Source organism: Hibiscus syriacus, unplaced genomic scaffold (assembly GCF_006381635.1).
Source record: "Hibiscus syriacus cultivar Baekdansim isolate YM2019G1 unplaced genomic scaffold, ASM638163v2 tig00003041_pilon, whole genome shotgun sequence".
Classification (NCBI taxonomy): domain Eukaryota; kingdom Viridiplantae; phylum Streptophyta; class Magnoliopsida; order Malvales; family Malvaceae; genus Hibiscus; species Hibiscus syriacus.
The window spans coordinates 9654995-9680287 of record NW_024061960.1 but is presented as its reverse complement, the minus strand read 5'-3'; the positions used below and the strand labels follow the sequence as shown (position 1 = coordinate 9680287).

General features: G+C 33.2%; 3 protein-coding genes across 5 annotated transcripts; all 3 read right to left on the bottom strand.

Annotated features, from left to right (window-relative positions):
- Positions 1 to 820: 820 nt before the first annotated feature.
- LOC120172315 (transcriptional regulator DEF1-like) lies at positions 821 to 24560 on the bottom strand. 2 transcript variants are annotated; one of them, XM_039179808.1, is made up of 5 exons: positions 24532 to 24560; positions 18377 to 18398; positions 3945 to 4135; positions 2744 to 3022; positions 821 to 2185 (listed from the first exon to the last, which is right to left on the bottom strand). In XM_039179808.1, the coding sequence occupies exons 3-5, from the start codon at positions 4089 to 4091 to the stop codon at positions 992 to 994; spliced, it is 1620 nt and encodes a 539-aa protein (XP_039035739.1). In that variant the 5' UTR covers positions 4092 to 4135; positions 18377 to 18398; positions 24532 to 24560; the 3' UTR covers positions 821 to 991. The 2 variants fall into 2 exon arrangements, with proteins under 2 accessions (XP_039035739.1, XP_039035731.1); XM_039179800.1 differs by lacking the exons at positions 18377 to 18398; positions 24532 to 24560 and having other exon boundaries at positions 3945 to 4234.
- Positions 10431 to 11720, bottom strand: LOC120174016 (GPI-anchored protein LLG3-like). Its single transcript, XM_039181013.1, has 3 exons — positions 11588 to 11720; positions 11436 to 11492; positions 10431 to 10771 (listed from the first exon to the last, which is right to left on the bottom strand). The coding sequence occupies exons 1-3, from the start codon at positions 11664 to 11666 to the stop codon at positions 10431 to 10433; spliced, it is 477 nt and encodes a 158-aa protein (XP_039036944.1). The 5' UTR covers positions 11667 to 11720.
- Positions 12858 to 16284, bottom strand: LOC120172331. 2 transcript variants are annotated; one of them, XR_005520953.1, is made up of 9 exons: positions 15921 to 16284; positions 15425 to 15565; positions 15241 to 15333; positions 15021 to 15147; positions 14466 to 14575; positions 13879 to 13959; positions 13454 to 13536; positions 13082 to 13364; positions 12858 to 13003 (listed from the first exon to the last, which is right to left on the bottom strand). XR_005520953.1 is itself a non-coding variant. In XM_039179819.1 (7 exons), the coding sequence occupies exons 1-7, from the start codon at positions 16242 to 16244 to the stop codon at positions 13450 to 13452; spliced, it is 963 nt and encodes a 320-aa protein (XP_039035750.1). In that variant the 5' UTR covers positions 16245 to 16284. The 2 variants fall into 2 exon arrangements, 1 of the variants encoding a protein (XP_039035750.1); XM_039179819.1 differs by lacking the exons at positions 12858 to 13003; positions 13082 to 13364 and having other exon boundaries at positions 13450 to 13536.
- Positions 24561 to 25293: the final 733 nt, after the last annotated feature.

Here is a 25293-nt window from a genome sequence, read left to right as displayed (position 1 = left end):
TTGTATTTTGTACTATGAAATTGATTATTCTATATTAATTTTTGACAACAAAATAAAATAAAAGTTTTAAAAATATAAAAAAATATTAAGTTTAAAAAGTTAGAAGTCATCTTTTGATGATAACTTGGGTCACGTGGTGAGTTTTTCGAGTAATCAATACGTTTAAATCATTAAAAATAATATATAATGATAATTTTGTCAACGTATATTAATTGAAAACAATTCATGTTTATAAATATAAAATCTATTGTTAGACCACAACTTATGGAAGTTCCCTAAAGACTGTCCGCCTTGCCTATTCTTAATGCAGAAGCCACAAAGCACAAAAGGCGAACATAATCGATCACGAATGACGACGAAAAAGGGTAATTAAATTCATTTGTAAGCAACTGCCATTTCCAAAGTGTAAATCATACAATAAATTAAATTTGAACAGAAGATAACTCATATACTAATTAAAAAGATTGAAAATTAATATACGTTCAATAGTTTTTCTTTATGAAACATCCACAGTGCAGTTGAGGAATGCTATTATTAGTGTTGCAACATGTCGTATAAATTTCAAAGCTTTGCTTCAGACTTCGGGATATGAGCAATGAAATGAGACCGTCAACTTAGGAATTGATTATGTTCAATTGAATGATATATACAAATAGATCCGTAGACGAATCATACCGGTAGGCGGTAGCCCTGTTGAGCAACTCAACCATTTATGATAAAAGGTCAAGTTTGGGGAAAAGTCTACAAATTTACAGTGAAATTGTCGAGATTCACTGGTTTTAGTTACCAAATTCAACACACCGCCACAAGCATCAACTTAAAACATGGTTATTGCATAAGATAATAAACTCAAATAAAGCAACACTTCGCAGCAGAAGGTTTCTTTAGGAGGCAACATACAAATATTCATATACCTCCCACGCGATATAAACGAGAAATAAGATCATTTATTCGAATAATACCCAAGGCCAACTCATGTATACAATGGCCTTTACCACCCTCCTCTCTGAGAACCGCCGGAGGATTGTACATTTAATCTATCAAGCACAGCATTGAAATCTGGTGGCTGACCACTCTCCTCCATCCTATGAATCACACTGACAACATGATCACTTCTGAAACCCATGCTCACCAACTTTTCAATCAGCTCGCTGTAAGGATGGTTGTGAACAAACTGTGAATGGTTGGGGTTCCCAACCATAATGTTAGGGCCACTGCCAGACTGAGTCTGAAGGGAGGCATTTGATGGGGGATACCCACCCTGTGAGAAGTTAGGCTGTTGGAACGGATGATGTGTTCTGCCCGCTTCACTATCATACGTCATGTATGCATTCCCCTGAGGAAAGGGAGGATTGGAGCCGTGTCCTGTGTACCTATCACTTGGTTGCACACCAAAAGTACCCTTGATTTGCTGAGGTGGTTGCTGGGGAGTTGTTCTGCTAGGCACTCCATACCCATAAGGAATAGTATCAGCACTGCTAGACACAGGTTGAGGAAGTCCAGAATATGAAACTTGCATGGGCATGCTGTTTGGCAACGCTTCTGGCTGAGATGGGTTTGTTGATTGTGTAGGAGGGTAGGAAGGGTAAGCTGGTGTTGATGGGGGCCTCATCTGTGGTTGCATAGAGGACTGCTGCTGTGGTGGCACTTGCTGCGATAATTGTTGAGGCCATTGCTGCTGATACTGAGGGAATGATTGGACCTGATTAACTTGGGACTGAGTAGGCTGTGGTGGCATCCTAGACATGTCTTGTATCTGAGGAGGTCGGTATTGAGGATCAGAAGTTAAATATTGATTCTGAGGGTGTTGTGCTTGTGCTGGGGGTTGTGCTTGGGTGGGGGCGGGAGAAGGAGCTGCAGCTGGAGCTTGGGGGGTGGATACTTGATTTGAAGGCATGTAGTAGGATTGCTGGGTCAAATTCTGAGACAGAGCTTGAGAGGGTGGCGCCACGGGTTGTTGCTGTGATGCTATTTGATGAGGCAGCGCAAGAGCTAATTGCTGGGTTTGGATCTCAGATGTGAGTTCAGACTTTTTGGAATTGGGGGCAGGGTTTGATACTCTCTCCTCGGTTGATTGTGAATGGCTAGAAGAAGACTCCTTCTGTGCAAGTTGTAATTTAGCCAACTCCTTCTGAGTCTCAGCAAGCTCCTGCTTATCTCTTAAGATCTGCACAGACCTGTGGACCTACAATGTGCATTGAATACTCCAGAAGTAATTATCTTGAATGAAAGGAATTCAACACATTCATAGTATTTGACTATGAGTATTTTCTCTCCAAGATAGTTGACCGCAAGATTAAGCCAAAAAATGTAGACTGCGAGAACTTCGAAAACATGCAGATCCATTTAGAATGAAACTACCTTGAGCCTAAAACCCATATTTATTAATGCCCCAGAAATACTTTTTTAAGAAGCCAAATTTAGTTCCAACAACAGAAGAAACTGAAATATATAATTATAACAGCTGGGACTCAATACCGTTCTTTTTGCCATCCCTATAATCATACTTCTAATTCATGCTTGCTCTAATTTAGATGATACATTGGCACTTTCATAAGCGAAGATAAATGTAATTTTTACTTCAAAGCGAAATAAGGAAGCACTCTCTAAAGCTACAAAGTGGGAAAAAGTGCTCCCTTGTCAGGATAGAGTGAAAAGAGGTTGTGTATCTTAGAGTCAACTAATCGATGAAGCCGCCTTATCTGAAAACATAGAAAATAGGATATTGTTCAGGGGTACTCACCTCTTGTAGATGTTTCTCAATAGATTTAAGCTTTGAATCTGCATCTCCATTCCCACGAACTAAATCAGCTCGCATTTCTCCTATTGATCTATCAAGCTTGTAGCAATATAGCTCCAACTGTGACAATCGAGAACTAATTCCTTCAAGAAAGCGCATGAGGTTGTCTGTGTATCTTTTCATGGTTTTTTCAACGGTAGCATTCAAATCTGAGGCGTAAGAATCCTCGGGCTGGCTGTATCCACTAGGTGGAAATACTGATCGGGCCACTCTATGAAACTCCTGCAGAGTAGGTATTACAACAAGATTAATTATTTACTCTTGAAGGAAAAAGGCACCAGTACGCCACTAGCTCGATAACATGATGAGGAAAATTGAAAAGGTATCACTGATTTTTTCACATAATAGATTGGAATGCCAAGCAACCCCAAAGACGATCTGTCTTGGTTATTGTATGCTATCATAAAGGAATTCATCATAGGCTCGATCTAATAGCATGAAAACTTTTGTGGGCCTAAATTACGGTTCGTGGAACTTCAATGGAAGTGTATGTTACATTTTCTTACTCACTGTTTACATAGGGAACAGTAAACACAAATGCTCAGGGTCAAGGATCCAATGCTTTAATAAAGCCTATACTAACATGAGCAAACAAAAACCCGAAACTGAACTTGATCTCCCTCTTCAATAACATTTACCAAACCACGTACCCATAGCTGAGTATTCAATAACCATAGCATGTTATTAAGGTGTGAGTGCTTAATTAATTATAAAAGCTTATCACCCCAAGATAAATGACTAATCTCGGTTCAATATGTCAAGATGAGATTCTTAATCAATGGCAAAACAACAAGGTTTCTAAAAACAAACGAATAGCCGAAGAACCATTCCAAAAAAAAGGAAACGGGGGGAGATAACCTAATGTTAAAATTCATTTTTATACACTAAAATCTTCCTGTAAAATTATACAATTATTTTAAATAAAAAGGGGGAAATTCTAACCCTTACTAAATTAAGGTCAAACAGTCGATCAACTAGATCAAATTAAAGAAAAAATCCAAAATTTGCCACGGAACAATGCTAATTTACATTGCTGAGCTTTTACAATCATACTAACCTCTCGATTAATCCCAAATCATATTAAATTATACCCCAATAAATAAAGAAGAAGAAAAAACCCCTAGAAATAAAATTCCAGTCATACCTTGTCGGAGCTGTTGGGTTCGGCGTGGTTGCCATTAGACGATTCCTGGTTCCCGTAGTCCTCATAAGAGCAAAGAATATCATCGGACCCGAAATCGAACACTTTGGAACCACCCGAGTTTCCCCGACCCGATGATCCAGATGCCATTTCCTCCGAAAATAGACTAGATCACAGATCCAAACAGTAAAATTGCTTTTCTGGCTCTTAATTTCTCTTTCCTGAAGAAAGAACCAAAAAAAAACAAAATTTAGAAGAAATGAAAAAGAAGGTTGTAGTTTTGAGTTGTCTGCAAGGATAGGTATTTTATATGTAAAAAGAGAGAGATAAATGTTATTTGTTTGTTGGAATTAGATAAGGATGAATGATGATCTGACCTTCTCTCTTTCTTCCTCTTTAGCCCTCTATTTCATTTTCATTTCATTTTGTATCTTTTATATTAGACCCTCAATATATATTTTTACTTTATACCTTAAATTGTTTTTTTTTTAAATTTATCTTCCGAACTATTATTTTTATCTCAATTTAATTTAAAAAATTAAGTAATTTGAGAGATAAATTAAAAATAATAAAAGAAATGTTTTTTTATGTGATTGAGGTGTTTAACACTTATTCATTGAGTTAATGAAGATTAAATTTATCAAATCAAGTATGATTACAAGAATAATAAATTTTTCTCATCAAATATATAACGATGCTACATTCTTTGAATATAATACTATATATAAACTTTATTAGAAAGAGTAGAGACATCAGCTTAAAAAATAAAATTTTTTTTTTTTAATAAAACATAATGTCATCATTGTTATATTGGTTTAAAAAATAATATCAATTAGTGATATATCAAAACTAAATAAAAAATAAAATATTATATATATTATTAAAGTAAATCAAAGTTTAAATATAATTTTATATCTAATTAAAATTTATATATCATTTTAATATACATTCTATTAGAAAGAGAACAAAAATACAAAGCACATTATATATTTATAAAGTAATATACCACATTAAAAGATTTGATAAATTTTAGGGCTCAAATCTTCTATTATCCATTTTCTAATTAAGTACATGGTAAACTTTGCTTTGTTCACAAGTAAGTTTCACGTCTTGAACAAGTAAACCGAACCCATTTATATTGTATAATCTTATACTATGGTCATGGAAAACGAGCCTTTGTTGTCGGATTTTTTTTCATTTAAATATATTTTATTTATTTAAATTTTACATTTGTTGATATTAATCATTATGTCATAATTTGTATGTTGTTTTACCTGTTAAATATATATTATACTTTTAAACAATAATAATAATAATAATTTTGTTTGATATTTAATATATTAATCAATTAATTTAAATTAAATATTTTAAAAATTCATTAGGAAAACAATCATTCTAATCTAAATACTATTGTTGAAAAATCCTAAAAAATTATTGATATAAATTCGAGAATTGAAATAATAAACAATGAGGAAATATCTAATATTGGATAAACAAAAATTAATATATCTAATATTGTTAAAAAAATCTAAAAATACAGTAAATGTTTATAATTATAAGTATAAAATAAACACATAACTACGACACTCTTTCATAAACTTTGATACAATAAACTAATCACTTGAAATTATACTAGGATTGTTCAAGAAAAATGTGAACATTTCATTAAAAAATCTCAAAACAAAAAATATATATATAAATAGATTTGATTTAATCAACAAACGAACCACAAAAAGATATAAAACTATTAAAAGATCATCGAAAAACACAAATCAGATTCAAGCATCATAAGAAAAGTATCTACGAATGAAAGTTGTGTATCCAAATCCAATATGAGAATCCAAAGCAATGAAGAATAACAAAATAACAAATAAACATCATCTTGATTTATTACGATAGTATTAAATTCAACCATAAAAAAACGAAATAACATATTCAAACGATAGATAAAAAATATGCAAGAAAATACCAAAAAAAAATTAAAAAAAAATACTCTAAACAACATCATTTTTTGGGGAACTATATAAACCATAAAATAGCATCTTTTCGGGACAGACGACTCGCACATCAACCCGTACCTGTCCAAAATCTGCTCATTTCTATATGTTTTGGATAAAGTGTTTCTATGGTACTTATTTCTTTTATTTGTTATAATTTTGTCATTTTGATTGTTTAATTGTTATCTTGACCCATTTTACTTCCAATTTCATCAAATTTGTCTTATTTATTATAGTAACTATCAATTTGGTCATTGAAATTGTTTTATTTTTATTTTGGCTTAATATTTTAGTTAATGTATTTATTTGATTATTTATTTACTTGTTTTAGTATTATCTATCATTGTTAATTATTAATCATATTAATTATTACTAATATTTTATTTATTTTTAAAAACAATATAACATTCGATTCTTTCAAAAGTACTAATTTCATACATAATAAGATATTTTGATATTCTCTATACGTAATTGATAAAACACATAACAATAAATTAATATCATTTATAAAAAAATAAAATTCATATTAATATATTAAATAATTTTTAAATAATAATAATAATGTAATTCAAATTCATTATACATTTAATTTATGTTTCTCTTAGAACAGTACGCGGCTTTAACTTCATATGACCATACAAACAAGTACGATACTACGAACTTGTCCATGAGTTTACTTAATGCAATCTTCAAATTTTCTTGTCTTAATTATATTAACAAAATGTTATAGTGACTATTATATCATTTGTTAACTATAGGTTTTTAAAGAATTTTGTGTTTAAATTAAATGTTTAATTCTTTTTCGTTATACTTTAGATGTTTATGCTGTAACGACCGTTAAATGATAATATTATCTATAGTGTGTAACTACTAGATTTTTTGAAAAATTTATTTAAAAAATAAAAAGTTATTATTATTTTAGAAAAATACTCATATTTCTTTAAAATTACAAAAAGTCTAAAATCTTAAAATCTTAAAATCTCTAATTTCAATCCCTATTTCGAACCGTCATTGGCCATCTTTGACCACCGTTTCTATTGCTACCCACCCACTAACTAATCATCGTCTTTGTAGTCGTCCTAAACCATTAAATACATAAACATATAAATAATCAGTTCTAAAATTAATGTGTGAGAAGTTAGTTAGAATTTAATCCCAATAATCGAAAAGAAGTGGACAACAAAAAAGGAAGAATTTGGTACAACCAAAGGGAGGGAAAGGGGGACAGCTGGAGAGAGATGGGTGAGGGTGAAGGGGAAGGGGGCGAGGACGAGCATAGGAACATGAGAGTTTTTTTAAAAGTATTTTATTTTTATTTTTAAAAAATATAAACTTGACATATGTCATTTAATAAATTTTTTAACGATCATTCTAACATAAACATCTAAAAATATAAAAAAATTATTTTAAGGTAAAAATAATAACCTAATATTAACTAAGGTTATAATTTAGACATTTATTTATTTTTTTATCATGCCTTGTACAAATCCCAAAATGCACCTGCCATACGTTTATTTGTCTTAAACTAGTAGAAAGATATACCAAGCAAACAAACTCCACTTCACCACGTCATCTTTCGACTTCCTCGTAATAATTGTTATAATTATTGATTGATGCTATCGTCTTGCTTTTAACTTCTTATCACCGACCGACCACATCAAAATTGAAACTTGTCAAATTCTAATTCAACACCCCATGTATTTGGAATTGCTTTTAATGGTATAAAAGTTTAGATTAATATTCGATGTATTTTCGTCTTATACTGTTAGTGTCTTTATATTTATTCTTGATAATATTATTATCAATATATATATATATATATAAGTATAGAATATCAATACATCATTCATAAAAACTTAATTACATATAGAATGTATGTTTCGATGAGACATTATAATGGGCCAAGGCCTTGATTTAAAAAAAACTGAAAATTTACATGAACTCTTTTATGACAAAGTAGACATCAAAATTTTTTTAATCATTTTTAATGGAATTTTTTTTATAAACTTGAAATAAAAATAGGGATATTTTATATGGAGTTTGGTGGAAATTCATTGAAATGCCAAATATGATAACGTGGAAAACTTTTTCCTGCGTTAAAGAAAGATGGGACATGGATTGATTCCGTGGCTTGATTTGGACCATACACGTGCTCTTCCGATAATTGACTTTTACATGATGTCAGTGGTTCATCTCCACGGATTCAACGTCGACGTGATAATGTGCATGAATTAGATGAAAAAGTACAATACTTTTTAAAATTTTTAATAGATTTATATATAGGTTTATTAGTCACATATTTCGAAATTCTCTCAGAAGTTATTCTTAATATGATATTTGGGGTAATTTATTATCTTATCTTCCTTTTATTTCAATATTTATGAAAATAAATGTTAGTTAATTTTTTTATTAGTTACATATTTAAATGTAAATAATTATTTTTATAATTAGAAAACATATATGAAAAATAAAAATATAATAATAGTGTTAATTATGTAGATCAATTATTTCTAAATAAAATTAAGAACGGATTAATCCAGGACGTCAAACTAATTAATAATTTATAGAAACATAGAAGATGGAACGTGCAAAGATGTAATTGCAGCGTAAAATATTCGAAATTACCATTCACTAACCGTGAACCACCCACCCACTATATAAATCCCGTCAAACGCCCAAGTTTTTTCTTCGATTCGTTGTTTCTTTCTTGTTTAACTTCTCTTCCAAGGAAATTACCTTCTTTCTTACGAGGCTTTCGAACAATATTGCTTATCGTCGACGATGAAGATATCAGGCCTCTTTGTTGCTTCCATGGCTGCTGCCTCTGCTTCTGCCTCTCTCATCTCTGCCATTTCTTATTCTTCAACTTCCCCTCTTACTTGCAACTCCAATTTTCAGTTTTCTAGCGAGGTAATCCTTTTTTTCTGTACTCTCTTCTTTTCAGATAAAAATCTGGGTTTCTCCCTATTTTTTCAAGAGTTTTGCCATGTTTGGTTGCCGAGAAAATAATGAACAGGAATTCATGATTTCAATGTCGTACGCAGTTTTCTAATTTTTATCATCGGCATCTTTCTCTGCGTAATTTTGATTTGGATGTTTGAGCGTTTTCCGGTTTTCCATCTTTCCTTGTCTCATGAAATCTTCAAATATTTTTACATGGTTTCTTTGGTTTTTTCTTAGAAGATTAAATCGTTCTCTTTTTTCTTTTTAAGTTTATTAATTTTAGGGGGAAAATAATATTGCAGGAGGAGAAAGGACGAGAAAATTCAACCAAGAAATCAACCTTGACCGAGAAATTTGCGCCCAGGTTTGATGGCTTAAGGTTCATTGAGACTTTGATCACTGCTCATAGATAAATCCCCAACACCACAAGCTTCAATTTTTACCTGTTTTGAAGATTTTTCTCTTTTAATTGTTTTGAATTTGACCTTTTTCGCCTGTCTTAAATTGTTAAGAGGAGAGATGACATTGTAATGTTTCTGGTTTTTTTGTAAATTTCTTGGTTATAAAAGTCTTCATCTAATTTTTAAAATATAATAAAATTAGCTAACCTTATTCTAATAATGGGGTAAGGAGTAGGTAGGGTAGTAAGTTGTTCCAACATCAGGTTAAGAGCAGTTTTTGTGGGAGACTTCCGAATTATAAAATGCTTGATCTTACGACCCAAAGATTAAGAACCTTGTGCTTTACCAACTAAGCTGGATGATCATTTCTAAATTTTAAAATATAATGGTATCTGAATATAATTATATGGAATCAAATTAAAATTGAAACACAAAATTTAATCCAATTTATTAGCCTATTTCTAGTGTTGGGTCAGTGATGGCCAAACTAATATTTAGAGTTGCACATCATTTCATATATATTAATCTATTAATTTAGATTATGTATCGAAAAAATTTACCATAGAGATGATTATCTCAATTTAATTTATTTCATTTATAATATTAAAAGATTTAATATGTTATATCCTTATTCTTATATATATAATATTTATACAATCTTAATTATATTTAATATCGAGTTAAACTAAACCCATAAACGAGGATAAAATTCTATCAATGCAAAATGCTGCCTTATCTTTCTCCACCCAACTGGGTTACATTTGGTGTAAAACCCACCATTGAAGCAAAGGCTTCTTTCAAAATGCTGCGCTGTTATATGAAATGATGTGTAATTCGGTTCACACATTACATCCACTTATGATGGCTATAAAACATAATTAAAAATAGACCTTTTATAAAGATATTAAAGTTCATGATTCAATTTCTCTTTTTTATTTAAAAAATTATATTATTCTAAACATAATGGGCCAAATTTGATCCAACATCACAAGTCAGAGAAAACAATTAAATATCAGTTTATACTTTTTTTTTTGCACAAGATATTAGAAAAACATTCCGCAATAAACGATGATCTTTTAGAAACAAGGATATATGTTCACAAACAAGAAAGAAGATGGATTAATATCCAGATTTGCTTTTGAAATGATTCAAAGCAAGTGAGACAAGGTGAGAAGAAAAGCAGAGGCGAGGATGAGCAGTGCGGGATGAGTAAAGGGCGGAGCACTGGATTTGGGTGCTTCAGGGCATAAGAGACCTTCTTTGTCTTTGGTGCACAAGTTGGCGAACAGCCCCGGCGGGTATTTCCCGTACAGGTTTATGTAACTGAACATGGTGGAAGCACAGTTGTTGCCTTGGTCGTTCACTTTGTCCACAAAAGGGCAGGCGAACTCACTGAGTGCATTGCAACAGCCTTCGCGTGGATACTGGGGTCCTTTGCACATCGTTGTTAGGATCGTGTAATTCTTGTGTTGAAAGTCTTCGTCGCATTCTATAGAATTATGTTAAATTAAAGTATTAAAATTAAATCTTGAATTTAAGTACTAAACAAGATATCAGATTAAAGTGTAAGAATTAATAGGTTGGTATCGAAGGATCGGCTGCTAAAAATGGATATGGGATTTGTGTGCGTTATGTGGTGTGACTGCTGAATCACGTATTATTCTGATATTTGGAGGAGGATTCTCGACCCGTGCAATCGAGAGAGGATTGTGCATTCCAGGGAACTAGAGCTGTCTTGGGCGGTTGCCAATTTAAAGGGTAAATCTTTGCTCACTCTTATCCTCCAAATGACATGGAGTGTGTCTATTTACCTTATATGGAAGGAAAGAAATAGGAGAATATTTTGCAGTTTGGGGGTGGGGGGAGTAGGTTATGTAAATTCTCAGCTTTGTATAGAATGGGGTCTCCTAGATTGAGTATCATGTTTTTATTCGATGTTCTTGTATTCTTATAACAGCTCCTTATAAAACATATTAATTATCTTAAAAAAATATATATACCATTGATGATTTTCAAAACTCTCGAAATATATTAAAATTTTATATAAATTTATAGCTAATATTCACATTCTGAGTTCGGTTAACGCAGAGGATAACGATTTGCAGTGATGAAAGTTTTCAGGGTTTTTGTTTTTGTGCAAAAACGAAACGTACCCTTCTTAGCCTGGAGGAGGATACGCCCAATAGTTTCATGACCTTCCAAGGCTGCTTCTGCGTGCGAATAAAACAGAAAGTAAAGTTGAATTTCAAAACAAACATAATAAATGGGAAATGAAGAATGAAAAGAAAGAGAGAGGAAGAAATACTTGAAATGTGGGTGGAAGAGACGAACCCAGATGGAAGGAAAAAGAAAACAAGAAAGAAAAACGATAGATTTAAACCCATAATGCCTTTTCTTCTCAATTTCTTGGAGATCGTATAATAATAAGTATCGATGGTCTCCTCACCACCCAAAGGCCAAGTCTCCCTTTCTTCTTGTTGTTTCGACTCTGTTTTCCTTCTTTGTTTGCCTGTAATTTTTTTTTCTTGGTCTGTATCTGTTCTTGCCCAATAGAGGGAGAGAAGAGGAGGGGAGGGGAGGAAAATGTTGCAAAATTGTTGGAACAATATTTTTCTCTCTTTTGGACAAAAAAAATCAGTGCTTATGTTTGTTAATTCATAACTTAAATGTAAGATAACAATTTGCTGTTAATTGTTTTTGGTAACTTACCACGATAAAAACGTGAGACTTAAACGTATTCAACTATAGATAATTTAAAACAATTTTATGTTGTAAGTATATATAATTATCGTTCATTTCGATTTTAGTTATTTTACTTTTATTTACAATAATTTTCATAACAATAATAATTAAACTCTAAATTTTAAAAATAAAATATTAAATTTTTAAAATAAAATAAAAAAGACATGGACGACAAGGGCTATCGTCACACCTTTACACAGTCAATGAGGGTACTAATTGAGTTGAGTAGTTCCAATTGGCTCGAGTTCTAGTTCCAATTAGCTCGAGTTCGATTAGATTAGAATTTAGGCAAAATTTGATTTAACTTGATTTAGACCTTAACAAGTTGTGTCACTATATATTTAAAAAATAAAGTCAAAATTATGACAAACATTACGAACAACGAGTCAAATAGAGCAACAAATTCTTTTAAGGAGTACAAGTCAAGCAAAATATTATCAAACTTATTGAGTATTGAGTCGAGCACAAGTCAAACATTTTTTTATTCAAATCATACATCCTTAACTCGTGATCGACTCGGCCAATAAACAACCCTAATCACCATCACTCAAAATGAATATTTTCCTCAAAATACATCTTAATTTTGGCATTTTGAGTTATACAACTCCAACTTACGTAAGAAATTATAATAAAAGAAAACGATTTAAAAGAAAATAAAACATATATTAGGATACTCTCCTTTTTGACTATTTTTAAAACAAAATAAATATTTTTTTAGTAAATACTCAACACTATTCATATTTTTAACAGACCAAAAAAAAAACACATTATCTGCCATATATCTTAAAAATTTCTGATTGAATCAGTATAATATAACAACTCAAATGACAACCAAACAAGACCCTTCTATAAATCAAAATAAGTAGCTGACACAAACTCTGAAGAACTTAGCAGTCAAATATGGCACAGCTTGTCAACTTGACTCTTCCCTATTATCTTATCAGTAGTTATCGATGCGATTGAATCAAATCATATAAACCTATAAAAAAAAGACTGAGAAACTATGTTAATGAAATTGAATAAGAACTGAATACTGAATCAATAAGCAATTCCTTACCTACGTAAGTAGCGAAATTTTGTTTCTGATTGCCGGCATGTATCTCGTTAAATTTATCGGATGTCAACAAATGTCCCTAGAGTGTCTTACTTTACGAGTGATGGACCTGCCCATCCTAAGGCGTCGAGTCGTCAGTGCTTCTAGCAAAACAACTAAAGCATCTTCGACTGCATCAGCCTGTTTATCCAATCCATGGATGCTACACTCTGGAAGAAGCTGCAGCTCAGAAAGAACACCAATAGCTGCCGCCGCAGTACAAGTACGGTCCCATGATGGTTGAGGTCTGCTCTCGAAATATAACATATACTGTTACTATATACTTCAACTATCCAAAGGTGGATGCTGATGAAAAGCTATCGCTTTACAACTTACCGAAGTTTATGCATCGCAGATGCACCTGTGGCAAGGGAAATGCAAGGGAGGTCTTCCTCTCCCAAGACCAACTTTGCTTGCTCCTACAAGTAACATTTCTATATAACTCTCAAATAGCAGTCTCGGAAAGTTTCTTAAAATATAGGATTAGGCTACAATTATACGAAATTATCCTTGAAAGAAAGCACCATATAAGCAAATGCAATTCTACCCGCATTTTACAAAGCTACCACAGCACCATATATTAAAAGCTGAATACGAACTACTAAGGTCAATAACGAAGGCTATACCTCTGTGGCATCTAAGAGTAGAGAGAGAGCCAGCATCACATATACATTGTTAATGATTATATCAGTATAACCCATATCTCAATACACAATCTATTGGCAAAAGGAAATTTATAATAAAATGCTTAAGCCGATTACCTTTAGACGCCTGAACATTGCTGCAGAATTGCTCCATGTACCATCAATCAGAACAAAATTCAGAGGCCTATCTCTATTTGTCTGTGAAACAAAAATCTAAGTTACACATGACAAATAATATAATATTGTATTTTAACCTCTTTTTTTGAAAAGTTGTATTTTAACTTGGATGTGCTAATCCAAGAGCTTTCTGCACTTCGTTTCCATTTCTTTTTTCACCTAAAGTTGTTTCAACTTTCAATCACATGTAAAATATAATCTCGATAAAGTTCAAATATGGAGAAAAGATACTTCATACAAAGCATATTGACAGGAAAGAATTCAGAGAACCGACAAATTTTCATCAATTCAAGTTGTCTTTGGAAATGGCATTAGCATATAAAATTCAATTAGAATCCCAAAAAAATTATATCTGAAATAGGTTATCATCAAGCAGCAGTTCCATGCAATTTTTTTGTGATGTTTGGTGAAATATGCCCTTTAGTAATGAAGTAATTACCATCCTTTAAAAATCAACAAATACTCTTAAATATCATAAAGTAAAATGCAAAGCAAGCAAAATGTATAAAGAGGACAGTTACCAGTACCGAAGAATATGCACATTTCATATCTGCTGAAGATTGATGGTTAAAGGCATCCTGAACTGTCTTTGGTATTGTGTTTTGATTTGGATAAAGGCACCAAACCTTGTCTTTTCCTGAGATTTCAAAGAAAATTATCAAAACACGCTAGGAAGACCTTTACTTAACACCAAAATGTAAATGAAATGAACTTTAAAGGCGGAGCATCTGCACGACAGGATATAATATCTTCACAAAACATTGATACTAATCTTTTGACAAATAATTTACTAGAAGTCCTTGATTCATAATAACAGATGAACAGCACGAAAAAGCAAACCAAAAATTTATGTTACCCTTGGTCAAAAAAGTTCAGATGACAGTTTATCTTAAATGCAATAAAAGATGATTAACACGTAGAAAAGAATGTGATTACACAAGTACAAAGAAAAGGCAAAAATATTTTCATTATACTGCAATATTTCCCCATAAATAAGCTAAAATTCAACCACATGATCCACAATTAATTTACCCCATCAATACTGCAATATTTCCCTTTTTTAGAAGAAGGCTAAAAGAAACCTGCATCCTTAAATGCATTCCACATGAGTTCCTCATCTTCAGAAATTCCATAAAGACACAGAGTTGCAGATTGAACACCAAATACTTGCCATAACAACTTCCCAGTGTTGTTCTGCCGTAGAAAATCCTGGAAAGGGAAGATTACACATTGGGCATATAAAAAAACCATTATTCTATCAACCAGGAGCATTGATATCAATCCGTAAAAGAAAATCCTGACCTTCGGATGCATATACAACCAAAACCTTATACCATGCCATAGCGAGCAAGGCTTGACTTTTGAACACATACAATCTTCCATAGGAAGCCAACACTGAAATTTGGAAAATTCATTTCCAGATCACAAAAAAGTAAGGAAATTAGCTTTAAAGGTTGTTATTCTTCTTTGAAACATATGAATGAACCTTCTGGCATAGGTAGCCCCGACTTCCAAGCAACCGGCATGCTATTTGTCGAGCAGAAAAGAACTGGAACTTCTTGTCTGAGTCACCCAAAGTCTCATATTTAGCTCTATGCTTCTTATCCTCTTGGACTTTAAAATCCCCCTAATTTGACCGCAATAGAGCTTAAGTAATAAAACGCAACAGCAGGCTAATACTAAATGGCATAATTATACACGAAAATAGCAACAATGGAAAGATATGATCACATTTGACATCCATGAAACTTGGAAAATATATATTGTCTTCCAGATGCAGTAACATCTACGATCCAAATACTGTGAAATCCTAATGCTATATTCCTTGAAACATACTCTGATCAATTTCCCATCATTTCAGAGATCAAAAAAAGAAATAGAAAAAGAATCACATTTTCCTTTACATAATCGGGAATAAATAAATCAAAACTAAATACCAAACAAACGTATATATATAAATTATATAAAGATGAATGGTGAACCTGTAATTTGCCACCATTACCGCCAAAAACCATTTGGGCATCAATATTATTCTCCAAAAGCTTCAAATCCTTAATGACGGAGTTTACCATTACTGGTACTGGAGATACGCAACCCCATCCTTGCCACTCCTCCAACGTGATGGCGCCACCGCAACGAGTACCATTTGATTCGGCTTGTCTTGGAGAAGAACGAGAAGCAGAGCTCATGATTAAGCTATTGAGGCTTCTGGGTCGATACTTTATATGGGTTTTGAGTAAGAATCTGAGAGATGGGGAGAATTGCAATGTAAATGTCAATATGCTATAGCTGGCGCTGCTCGGCATGGTTCTTCGGTTGGGTTTTCTCAGGGTTTTTCTTTTCTTTTCCTTCCCTGTTTTTTTAATAATTCGGACTTCGTTACTGGCCCAAACATATTGGTCCATAATATGACCCAATCACTTCAGTCTCTTTAGACTAAAAGTTAGTAGATGAATAGAGTTTGAATAAATATATTTTTATTTATTTTTTAATTTATATGTGTTCATTAAAAATTTAGAATCGTGTTTATCTATTTAATTTAAAAAACAAACAATATGAAAACATATCACAAATAATTTAACGAATGTTTTATTCGGATATAATCTTACACTTAGTGTGCGTTTGGTTCACGTAATGTAAGATTACCAGTATGAATAAAAGATTATCAGGGAATAGGATTACTGGGAATGTTATATTTTGTGTTTGGTTGGTTTGGCATGAATATAAGATTATCGTGTTTGGTTAAATAAATAAAAGATTATTAGAATGTATATTTGACCAAATTGTCCTTATTATATATTTATATAATATTACAAATTGTAAAATATTTATATATTTTATTTAAAAAATTAAATTCATAATATTTATATAATTTTTTTACAAAATTAAAAATATAAAAAATGTTTAATGAAAGGGTAAATTTTTTTTTAAACTCTTGAACTTCATATAAAATTTTAATTATAGATTTTTTTTTTGTAAATCTAAAATAATTTAAGGATAAATTTGTAATTTAACCTTCGTAGAATTTTTATTATTCAATGACAGAAGAATGATTTTTTTTGAAAAAAAAATAAAAATTTAAGGGCATTTTAGTCCAAAAAGACGGTAATGTTACAATACCTAAGGAAATGGAGGTAATGAAATTCTCGGTAATATACCCAAAAAAATCTACTATTGGTAATAAAACATTACCGGAAATGAGATTCCCGGTCAACCAAACATGGGAATGTGAGACTCCCATCCCATGGGTGAGAATCTCACAATCCTTGAACCAAACACCCCCTTAATGTTTAAGATAAAACCGTATTATTATTCAATACAACTTTAATCACTATTAATAATTGTCACGGATTTAAACACATCAAGTATCATTAATGGTTAAATGAAATGTTGTTCTCTCTAGAGATATTGGGTTTAAGTATAAGGACATATTCAGGATTAAACTACGAAGGGAGCACGTTTTTAATTTTGAAATTAAAAAAGTCTTTAAAATTGAATAAACCATAAAATTTAAAGGACTTAAGGTTTAACTTTACTAATTTTAAAATTGAAGGGTATAAAGAGTAATTAAACCAACAAAATTAAAAGTCAAGATTTAATTTTAAAACTAAAAGGATCCTAAAATATAACTAACTCGTTAAATTTTGAGAGGGGCAATGACTTAATTATAATGATTTCAAAAAATATTATAGTCTAAAACTAATTAAACCATCAAAATTAGGGGGACAATTGCCCCTCCCACTTCCAAGGTAGCTTCGGCCATGTTCAAGCTGCTATATCTGTAAATATGTATTTATTATTAATGATTAATAAAAATTTTAAATAAATAATATCTTATAATTATCTTAAACTATTCAAAAAGTAAATTTGAGGGATTTGAGTCCCAAACCTCTTGGGATAATTTTCAAACGAAATTAAGAAATATATTATATCTTCCATTGATATGGAATGATATTAGAGATGAGGAATCACATGTCCTTTGGTTGCAAATTTTCCAGAGAGATTTAGAGATCAGTCCCTAAACTTTTCTTCTTCTTATTGATCTGATCACATCGACCATCTCCAGACTTTTTCATCTTGAATTGGTCTTAGTCAAATTTTTTGTAGTGGTTCTAAATAAATCAAACACTGTGTGTTTGAATTTTGCAACTCTTTGATACGAAAATACGTAATGTATTTTACGTGTAAATGCTCTGACCTCTATTTTTGAAATACATGCATTCATCATTATACGTCAGAAAATCTTTTTAGGCATGGGCATAATTTTGGTGACATGACATGATAGTTTTTAATAACATTTTTAGTATATTTAATATTTAATTGTCGAATCTTCATATTTGATTACTTTTTATATAATATTTAAATTAGTTTAAATGGTTAATATTTAAATTTAATTTAGAAATTCATAATGATTTTTCGACGATATGAATCTATTAGATTATTTTTTTTCAAAATGAAGATATAAAACAAAACAAAACAAAATTTTAATTTAAAATTTCAATTTACTTACATGATTAACCACATAAATTCTATCAACAAGTATGAAGTGTGATGGCAACATATTTGTACTTTCAAGCTGTTCATTTTTGTTTTCTCGTGTTCTTTAAGCCATGAGCTCTAGACCTATTAGGAGCACTCTCATTTCTTTTCCTAGAGGTCATTCTTCCTCTCATTTCTTTAAGTCATGAATTTTTGAAGTTTATTATAGCTTCTTGAAATATTATATAGCCTTTTAAATTATTTTAAACTTAATATTGGTGAAAAATAGTATTATACAACCATATTTGGTTTAACTTTTAACCAACCTCTAGTCTGAAATTCATATTAATTCTATTAGATGTTTAAAATTAAGCACTTGTTTTGATACATAAGTTTTATAATGTGAAGGTTACACAAATCTAATTATTTGAACTTTAAAATCTAAAATTACGATCCATATAAATTTTAGAACTTGAGAATTAAATCTACAAATCATAAATTTTGAATAGGACATATGCCATCAAGATATATAAATTAATATTTATACAATATATATAAGATAGTTTTTATTATTTGTCCAAATGATTTTTTAAAATGGTTGGCTTGACCGTCTATCCATAGCGTGGAATATTTATAAAGACACCTAGCTGTGGTAGATGAGTCTCGTAGCTGAGGTTTTCTACATACACAAAAGCTCGAACTAGTAACCTACTTAAACGATATGAAACTGCTTACCATTAAAACCAATCTCATTGATAAAGAGAGATTACTTTGTAGTTTGTATTAACTCTGAATTTATATATAAAAAATGATACTTTGACCGGCGTAATTCAAGACACAAAAAGTCAACAAGAATAGAATAATATGGTGTGAACAATATTCGGGGAGGTGAGGATTTAGAGAAGAGAAAATAACCTCAGTGACCAAAAATCTCATATAATATACGATTTTAACCAACTTTTTCCGGATTTGCCAAAATGACCAACAAAATCGCAATGCGATCGCTAATTCGCAACGCGATCTCCATTATCGCAAATTCGCGTTGCATTTTCGCAATGCGATAGTTGAAAATCGCGTTGCGATGGTCTACAGTATCGTTGCGATTTTCCCAATTCGCAATGCGAATAAGTAAATCGCAACGCGAATTGGGAAAATCGCAATGCGATACTGACTATCGTAATGCGATACTTACTATCACAATGCGATAATACAAAATCGCAACGAGATACTGACTTTCGCAACGCGATTCTGACTTTCGCAACGCGATTTACATAGCGCCATTCGTATTAACGCGTATTTTTTTTTTCAAATTCCAAACACGAATTTTTTCTTAATAAATCGGAAACTGAACCGTCCACAGTAATCGCAACTCATAACCTCAAACCCAAAAACACAACACTCAGCCCCATCTCCATCTCTCACTCTCTACGGCGAAATCCGTCCCTATCTCCGAAGATTTCCATCCCCATCGCGGGCGAAATCCCTCACAACCATTCACAGTCAAAAATCCCTCACAATCATTCAGAAATGGAAAATCAACCTCCGAGGGTTAGTTTTTTTATTTTTATTTTGAAATTTTTGCATTATTTTAGGTTTTTCATATTGAGATTGATGATAAGTTTACTGGTAATTTCAATAATAGATTAACCATTTCACTTAGATTTCTTATTAAATTCATTCGATTGCTGCCAATACTGCTAAACTGTTTAGCCTGTGAAGTTAGTATTTGTCTTTGCTTTGTCTTTTGGTTGAAGTAATGATGAAGAAGAATAGTTTCGAGAATGAAAATCGCAACGCGGAAATAACTATCGCAACGCGAAATAAAAATTTGCAACGCGAAACCAAAATCGCATTGCGATTTTCATTTCGCGTTGCGATTTTCATTTCGCATTGCGATTTTCATTTTGCGTTGCGATTTTTATTTCGCAGTTGTGATTTTCATTTCGCATTGCGATTGTCTGGTCGCGATAGTCATTTCGCGTTGCGATTCTCTCGTTGCGATAGTCATTTCCGCGTTGCGATTCTCATTATCTCGTTGCGATTTTCATTTCAACCAAAAGACAAAAACAGTGTTGTAAATTTTAGTTTCAAGAATAAACTACTATTTATGTTTATTGTTTTGTTTTTGGTATATCTTGACAGTGTAATTTTTGGTATATCTAACTTGGTATGTTTATTGTTTTTTTGTAGAAATTTTTTCGGCTTCATTGACATTAAGGAATAAAGTTAGCCTAGCCACTACAATTGCTTCGAAGCTTTCACCTGCACAAAGAAAATTGTTTGAAGAAACCTGCTTCGGGCCATGGCTGAGAGTACAGCATCCGGGTGGAGATGCTAGTTTGACCCATTTATGGCTTCAGACCATGACTAGCGATCTACCCGACAGTATACAACGTGGTGAGGAAGAGATATGGTTTTATTTTCCACCGGCGTATACTTGTTTTGGGCGGAAGGAGTTCTGCTTAATCACTGGTCTACGATTCGGACACGATGATGTAGGCCGGTACACTCGTCATATCACCCGCCCATCATGGTTATCCAGGGTTTTTCCTGATGAGTCAATAGAGAAGCCGAACTTACACGTCGACGACATGAAGAAATTGTTTAATAAGAAAGATGGTTTTACTCGGATAAATGACGTCGATGTTGTCCGAGTATGCCTTCTACTACTTTTGTATGCCGGCTTTTTAGGCAGAGAGACCAGACAACCTATTCCTCAGGAGCTAATATTATTGGTAGATGACCTAAATGCATGGAATCTGTTTCCGTGGGGTTCGTATATATGGAAAGCTACCTGGACTAAGTTGTCGTCTGCCTTTGATGACCGCAAAAGTTTGCGGGGCGATGGGTCGAAATACACTTTGTCAGGCTTTGTTTGGGCCTTTAAGGTAAGAATTTCTATATATTGTTTTCAAAATTATAATTAATTATTTAACAATTACTAATGTTTTTTATTATATTGTTTGTAGATTTGGATATTCAAGGCTTTCCCCAGCATGCGGACATATGCATTAAAATCCTCAGATGATATTCCTAGGCCTATTTCTTGGAAGAGGAAACGTATGTTGGATTGGGAAGACTTAATACCATATGCGACAATAAATAATGTAAGTTAACACAAATATTATCATATATAAACAAGTTATTAATAGTAGACGTTTAACTTTGTTTTAGTTTTTATATTTTTAGGAGGCCAACACTCCATTAATGAGACTGACACCCACGGAGGCTGAGCTTGCCACTGATTGGTGGCAAGCTAGTAAGCGTTTTTTTGATGGCACAAATGATGAGCAGCCTCCACTTCCTCCACTTCGAGAGCCATCACCTCACCCAGAGCCATCACCTGATCGACCCGACTATACACCTCTACAACGAGAGCCATCACCTATCCCGTCACATCATCGAGTCTCTTCTCCACCATCACCTCATGATAGGCGACCGACAAAGATGCCACGACTTCTATCTCCCTGTTCTCCACCTCCACGGGATGAGTCAAGGGAGTTACGTGATGAGGTCAATGCCTTGCGTGAGGAGATCGATACTCTACGCGATAACGATGGTGCATGGCGTGTGGAGGTGTCTACTTTACGTGGTGAGGTTGCCGCTCTACGTGAGATGGTAGTATCGTTGCAGAATGAGGTTCATACTCTACGCAATGAGGTAAGTTTAAGATTTTCCATATTTAACTTGATGATAAATTTACTCGTAATTTCACTTAAATTAACCATTTCACTTAGATTGCTTAGTAAATTTATTCGGTTGCTGCCAAAACTGCTAAACTTTTTACTTTAACACTGTGAAGTTAGTATTTGTCTTTGTTTTGTCTTTTGGTTGAAAGTTTGAAATATATTTATCTTTGTTTTCACTGTTTAAATATCATGTCTGTTTATTTACTGATAATTGTATTTTTATTTAGCGGACCGATAAGGTGGATGCTTTACGGCGGGTTTTTCTTGCACGACAGAGTTCACGCATCAGACGGCGTGCACGTGCTATTAAGTCTCCGTATACCCCAATAGTGCGAAGACACCGCAAGAAGAAGCCCGACTCGCCTATCATCCCTCAAGAGTCCACTCCTATCGTTGAAGAGGCCCCTATCATTCCTCGAGAGTCCCCTCCCACCGTTCAAGAGGCCACTTTCATCGTTGAAGAGGTCCCTCCCACCATTCAAGAGCCCGATTCACATGGCGTCATATGTAGGATTCTTGAGAAACCCTCTGACGTGCCGAACATGATGGATTCAAGTTGGCTCTCGTATGAGTTACCGGCCAGTACCATACCGGTATCTGAAGAGGAGAGGAAACAACTACCGGACACAATTCTGGATAACACCCTTTGGGCATTGCGAAATGAAAATCGCATTGCGATTTTCTCCTTGCGATTTTTATTTCGCATTGCGATTTTCTCGTTGCGATAGCCATTTCGCGTTGCGATAGTCTGTTTTGCCTTCAACATAAAGTAGATTGAAAATCAACAAATTAACTATTACATTTCAACACAAATTATGTACACATCAATTAAACAAATCAAAATTTACAAATCATCTTTTACAAATCAATTAAACAATCAAAAAATAATAATAATTCTTATTTCTTCATCAATTATTGAATCAATGAATCAACAACTTTGTGACCCCGTACATCCATTTCACGCAGCTCACTTAAGGATTAACCTGCAGAAACCAAACATTTGCTCAAACAAGACTTCCTACACATCTAAAACCTACAAACAGCAAATTATTGAATTCTAGGTACTTAACCAAACATTTTCAAACCAAAAGGAGTATATATGTTAACAAAACTTGCATTATGTGTATTTTATGTGTGCACTTTTAACATTTTCAGTTAGGCATGTATTAGTAACTTGAGTTTGAACATTGCTATGATCTGTTCAGTTGTCATCACTTATTAGACATTCATTTGACTATCGCAACGCGAAAATGGTTATCACAACGAGAAAATCGCAATGCGAAATAAAAATCGCAATGCGAAATGAAAATCGCATTGCGATTTTCTCCTTGCGATTTTTATTTCGCATTGCGATTTTCATTTCGCATTGCGATTTTCTCGTTGCGATAGTCACTTCGTGTTGCGATAGTCTGTTTTGCCTTCAACATAAAGCAGATTGAAAATCAACAAATCAACTATTACATTTCAACACAAATTATGTACACATCAATTAAACAAATCAACATTTACAAATCATCTTTTACAAATCAATTAAACAATCAAAAAATAATAATAATTCTTATTTCTTCATCAATTATTGAATCAATGAATCAACAACTTTGTGACCCCGTACATCCATTTCACGCAGCTCACTTAAGGATTAACCTGCAGAAACCAAACATTTGCTCAAACAAGACTTCCTACACATCTAAAACCTACAAACAGCAAATTATTGAATTCTAGGTACTTAACCAAACATTTTCAAACCAAAAGGAGTATATATGTTAACAAAACTTGCATTTGACTTACCAATTAACAATGGACACTTTCATAACGCGGATGCAGGTAGGCAGCGTCTCGAAGCCATATAATGCCGAAACCACAAGCCTACTGCAGCTCTATCTCTATCGGTGGGAGGTAAAAACTATGTGCTTCCCGTCGTCAAACGCGCCAAGCAAAAGCATAGGAGAGGACCACAATCCCCTCTGGCTCCCGGCGATTGCTGTGGCGCGGTCTCGTCTCTGACAACTGTGACATTGAACTTCTTTGGCTTCTTGTGTCCAGAATGACTCCAATACTTAATCCCATCCAAGAATTTAGCCAAATGAGAGCTCCATCCCTTGAAAATATCTCTCAAATCAGACAGTGATATGTAATTGATCATGCTGTCATACACTATTATCTTCAGGGATGGGAGCTGAAGTTGGACGAGAAGCCAGTGACGACGTTCCAAAACAGGGATAAACACCTGCGATCATAAGTAATAATTCATTTATTTGCGCACTTATTTATGAACACCTTTAAAAAATTTAAAAAATAAACACTAACCTTATCGACCTCCCACCATGCAGGATAAAGTTTAGCTTGTCCATTGCCCAACAAAAATGATTCATCTCGTTGATTCTTCAAGTGAACTGCGTGAAAAGCCGTCGGCATTATTGTATATAGCGAATTTTTTTTATTTTTCCTAAGCTTCCTTATTATTAGTAGACGTGACACCCATGCATCGATATGCTGTTTTACAAAAAAATACATATATTAGTGAATTACATTAATTTTTAAACAAATTAATCAAATCATATATAAGACAAATATAAGACTTACCTCCCCATCCAAATAGCCACTGTCTTCAACCCCTAATAGCACACCCCACCAGACCGATCAAGCAACAAAACATTTCATCGTTGAGTTTGCTGATGTCAGTGTAACACCCTTGGCTCCGCTCATGTAGATAAAAATCAACTGCGATCTTAGCCCAAAGGGTATTATCCACAATTGTTTCCGGTAGTTGTCTCCTCTCCACTTCAGATACCGGAAGGGTACTAGCCGGTAACTCATACGAGAGCCAACTCTCATCCATCATGTCCGGAACCGGTGGGGGTTTCTCAATACTTCGATATATTACCCCATCTGAATCGGGCTCTGGAATGGTGGGAGGGACCTCTTCAACGATGACAGTGGCCTCTTGAACGGTAGGGGGGGAATCTTGAGGGAGAATAGGGGCCTCTTGAACGATTGGAGGGGACTCTTGAGGGATGACCGGTGAGTCGGGCTTCTTCTTGCGGAGTCTTCGCACCATTGGGGTGAACGGAGACGTAATAGCACGTCCACGCCGTCTGATGCGTGAACTCCGTCGTGCAAGGAAAACCCGACGTAAAGCATCCACCTTATCGGGCCGCTAAAAAAAATTAATACATAAATCAGTAAA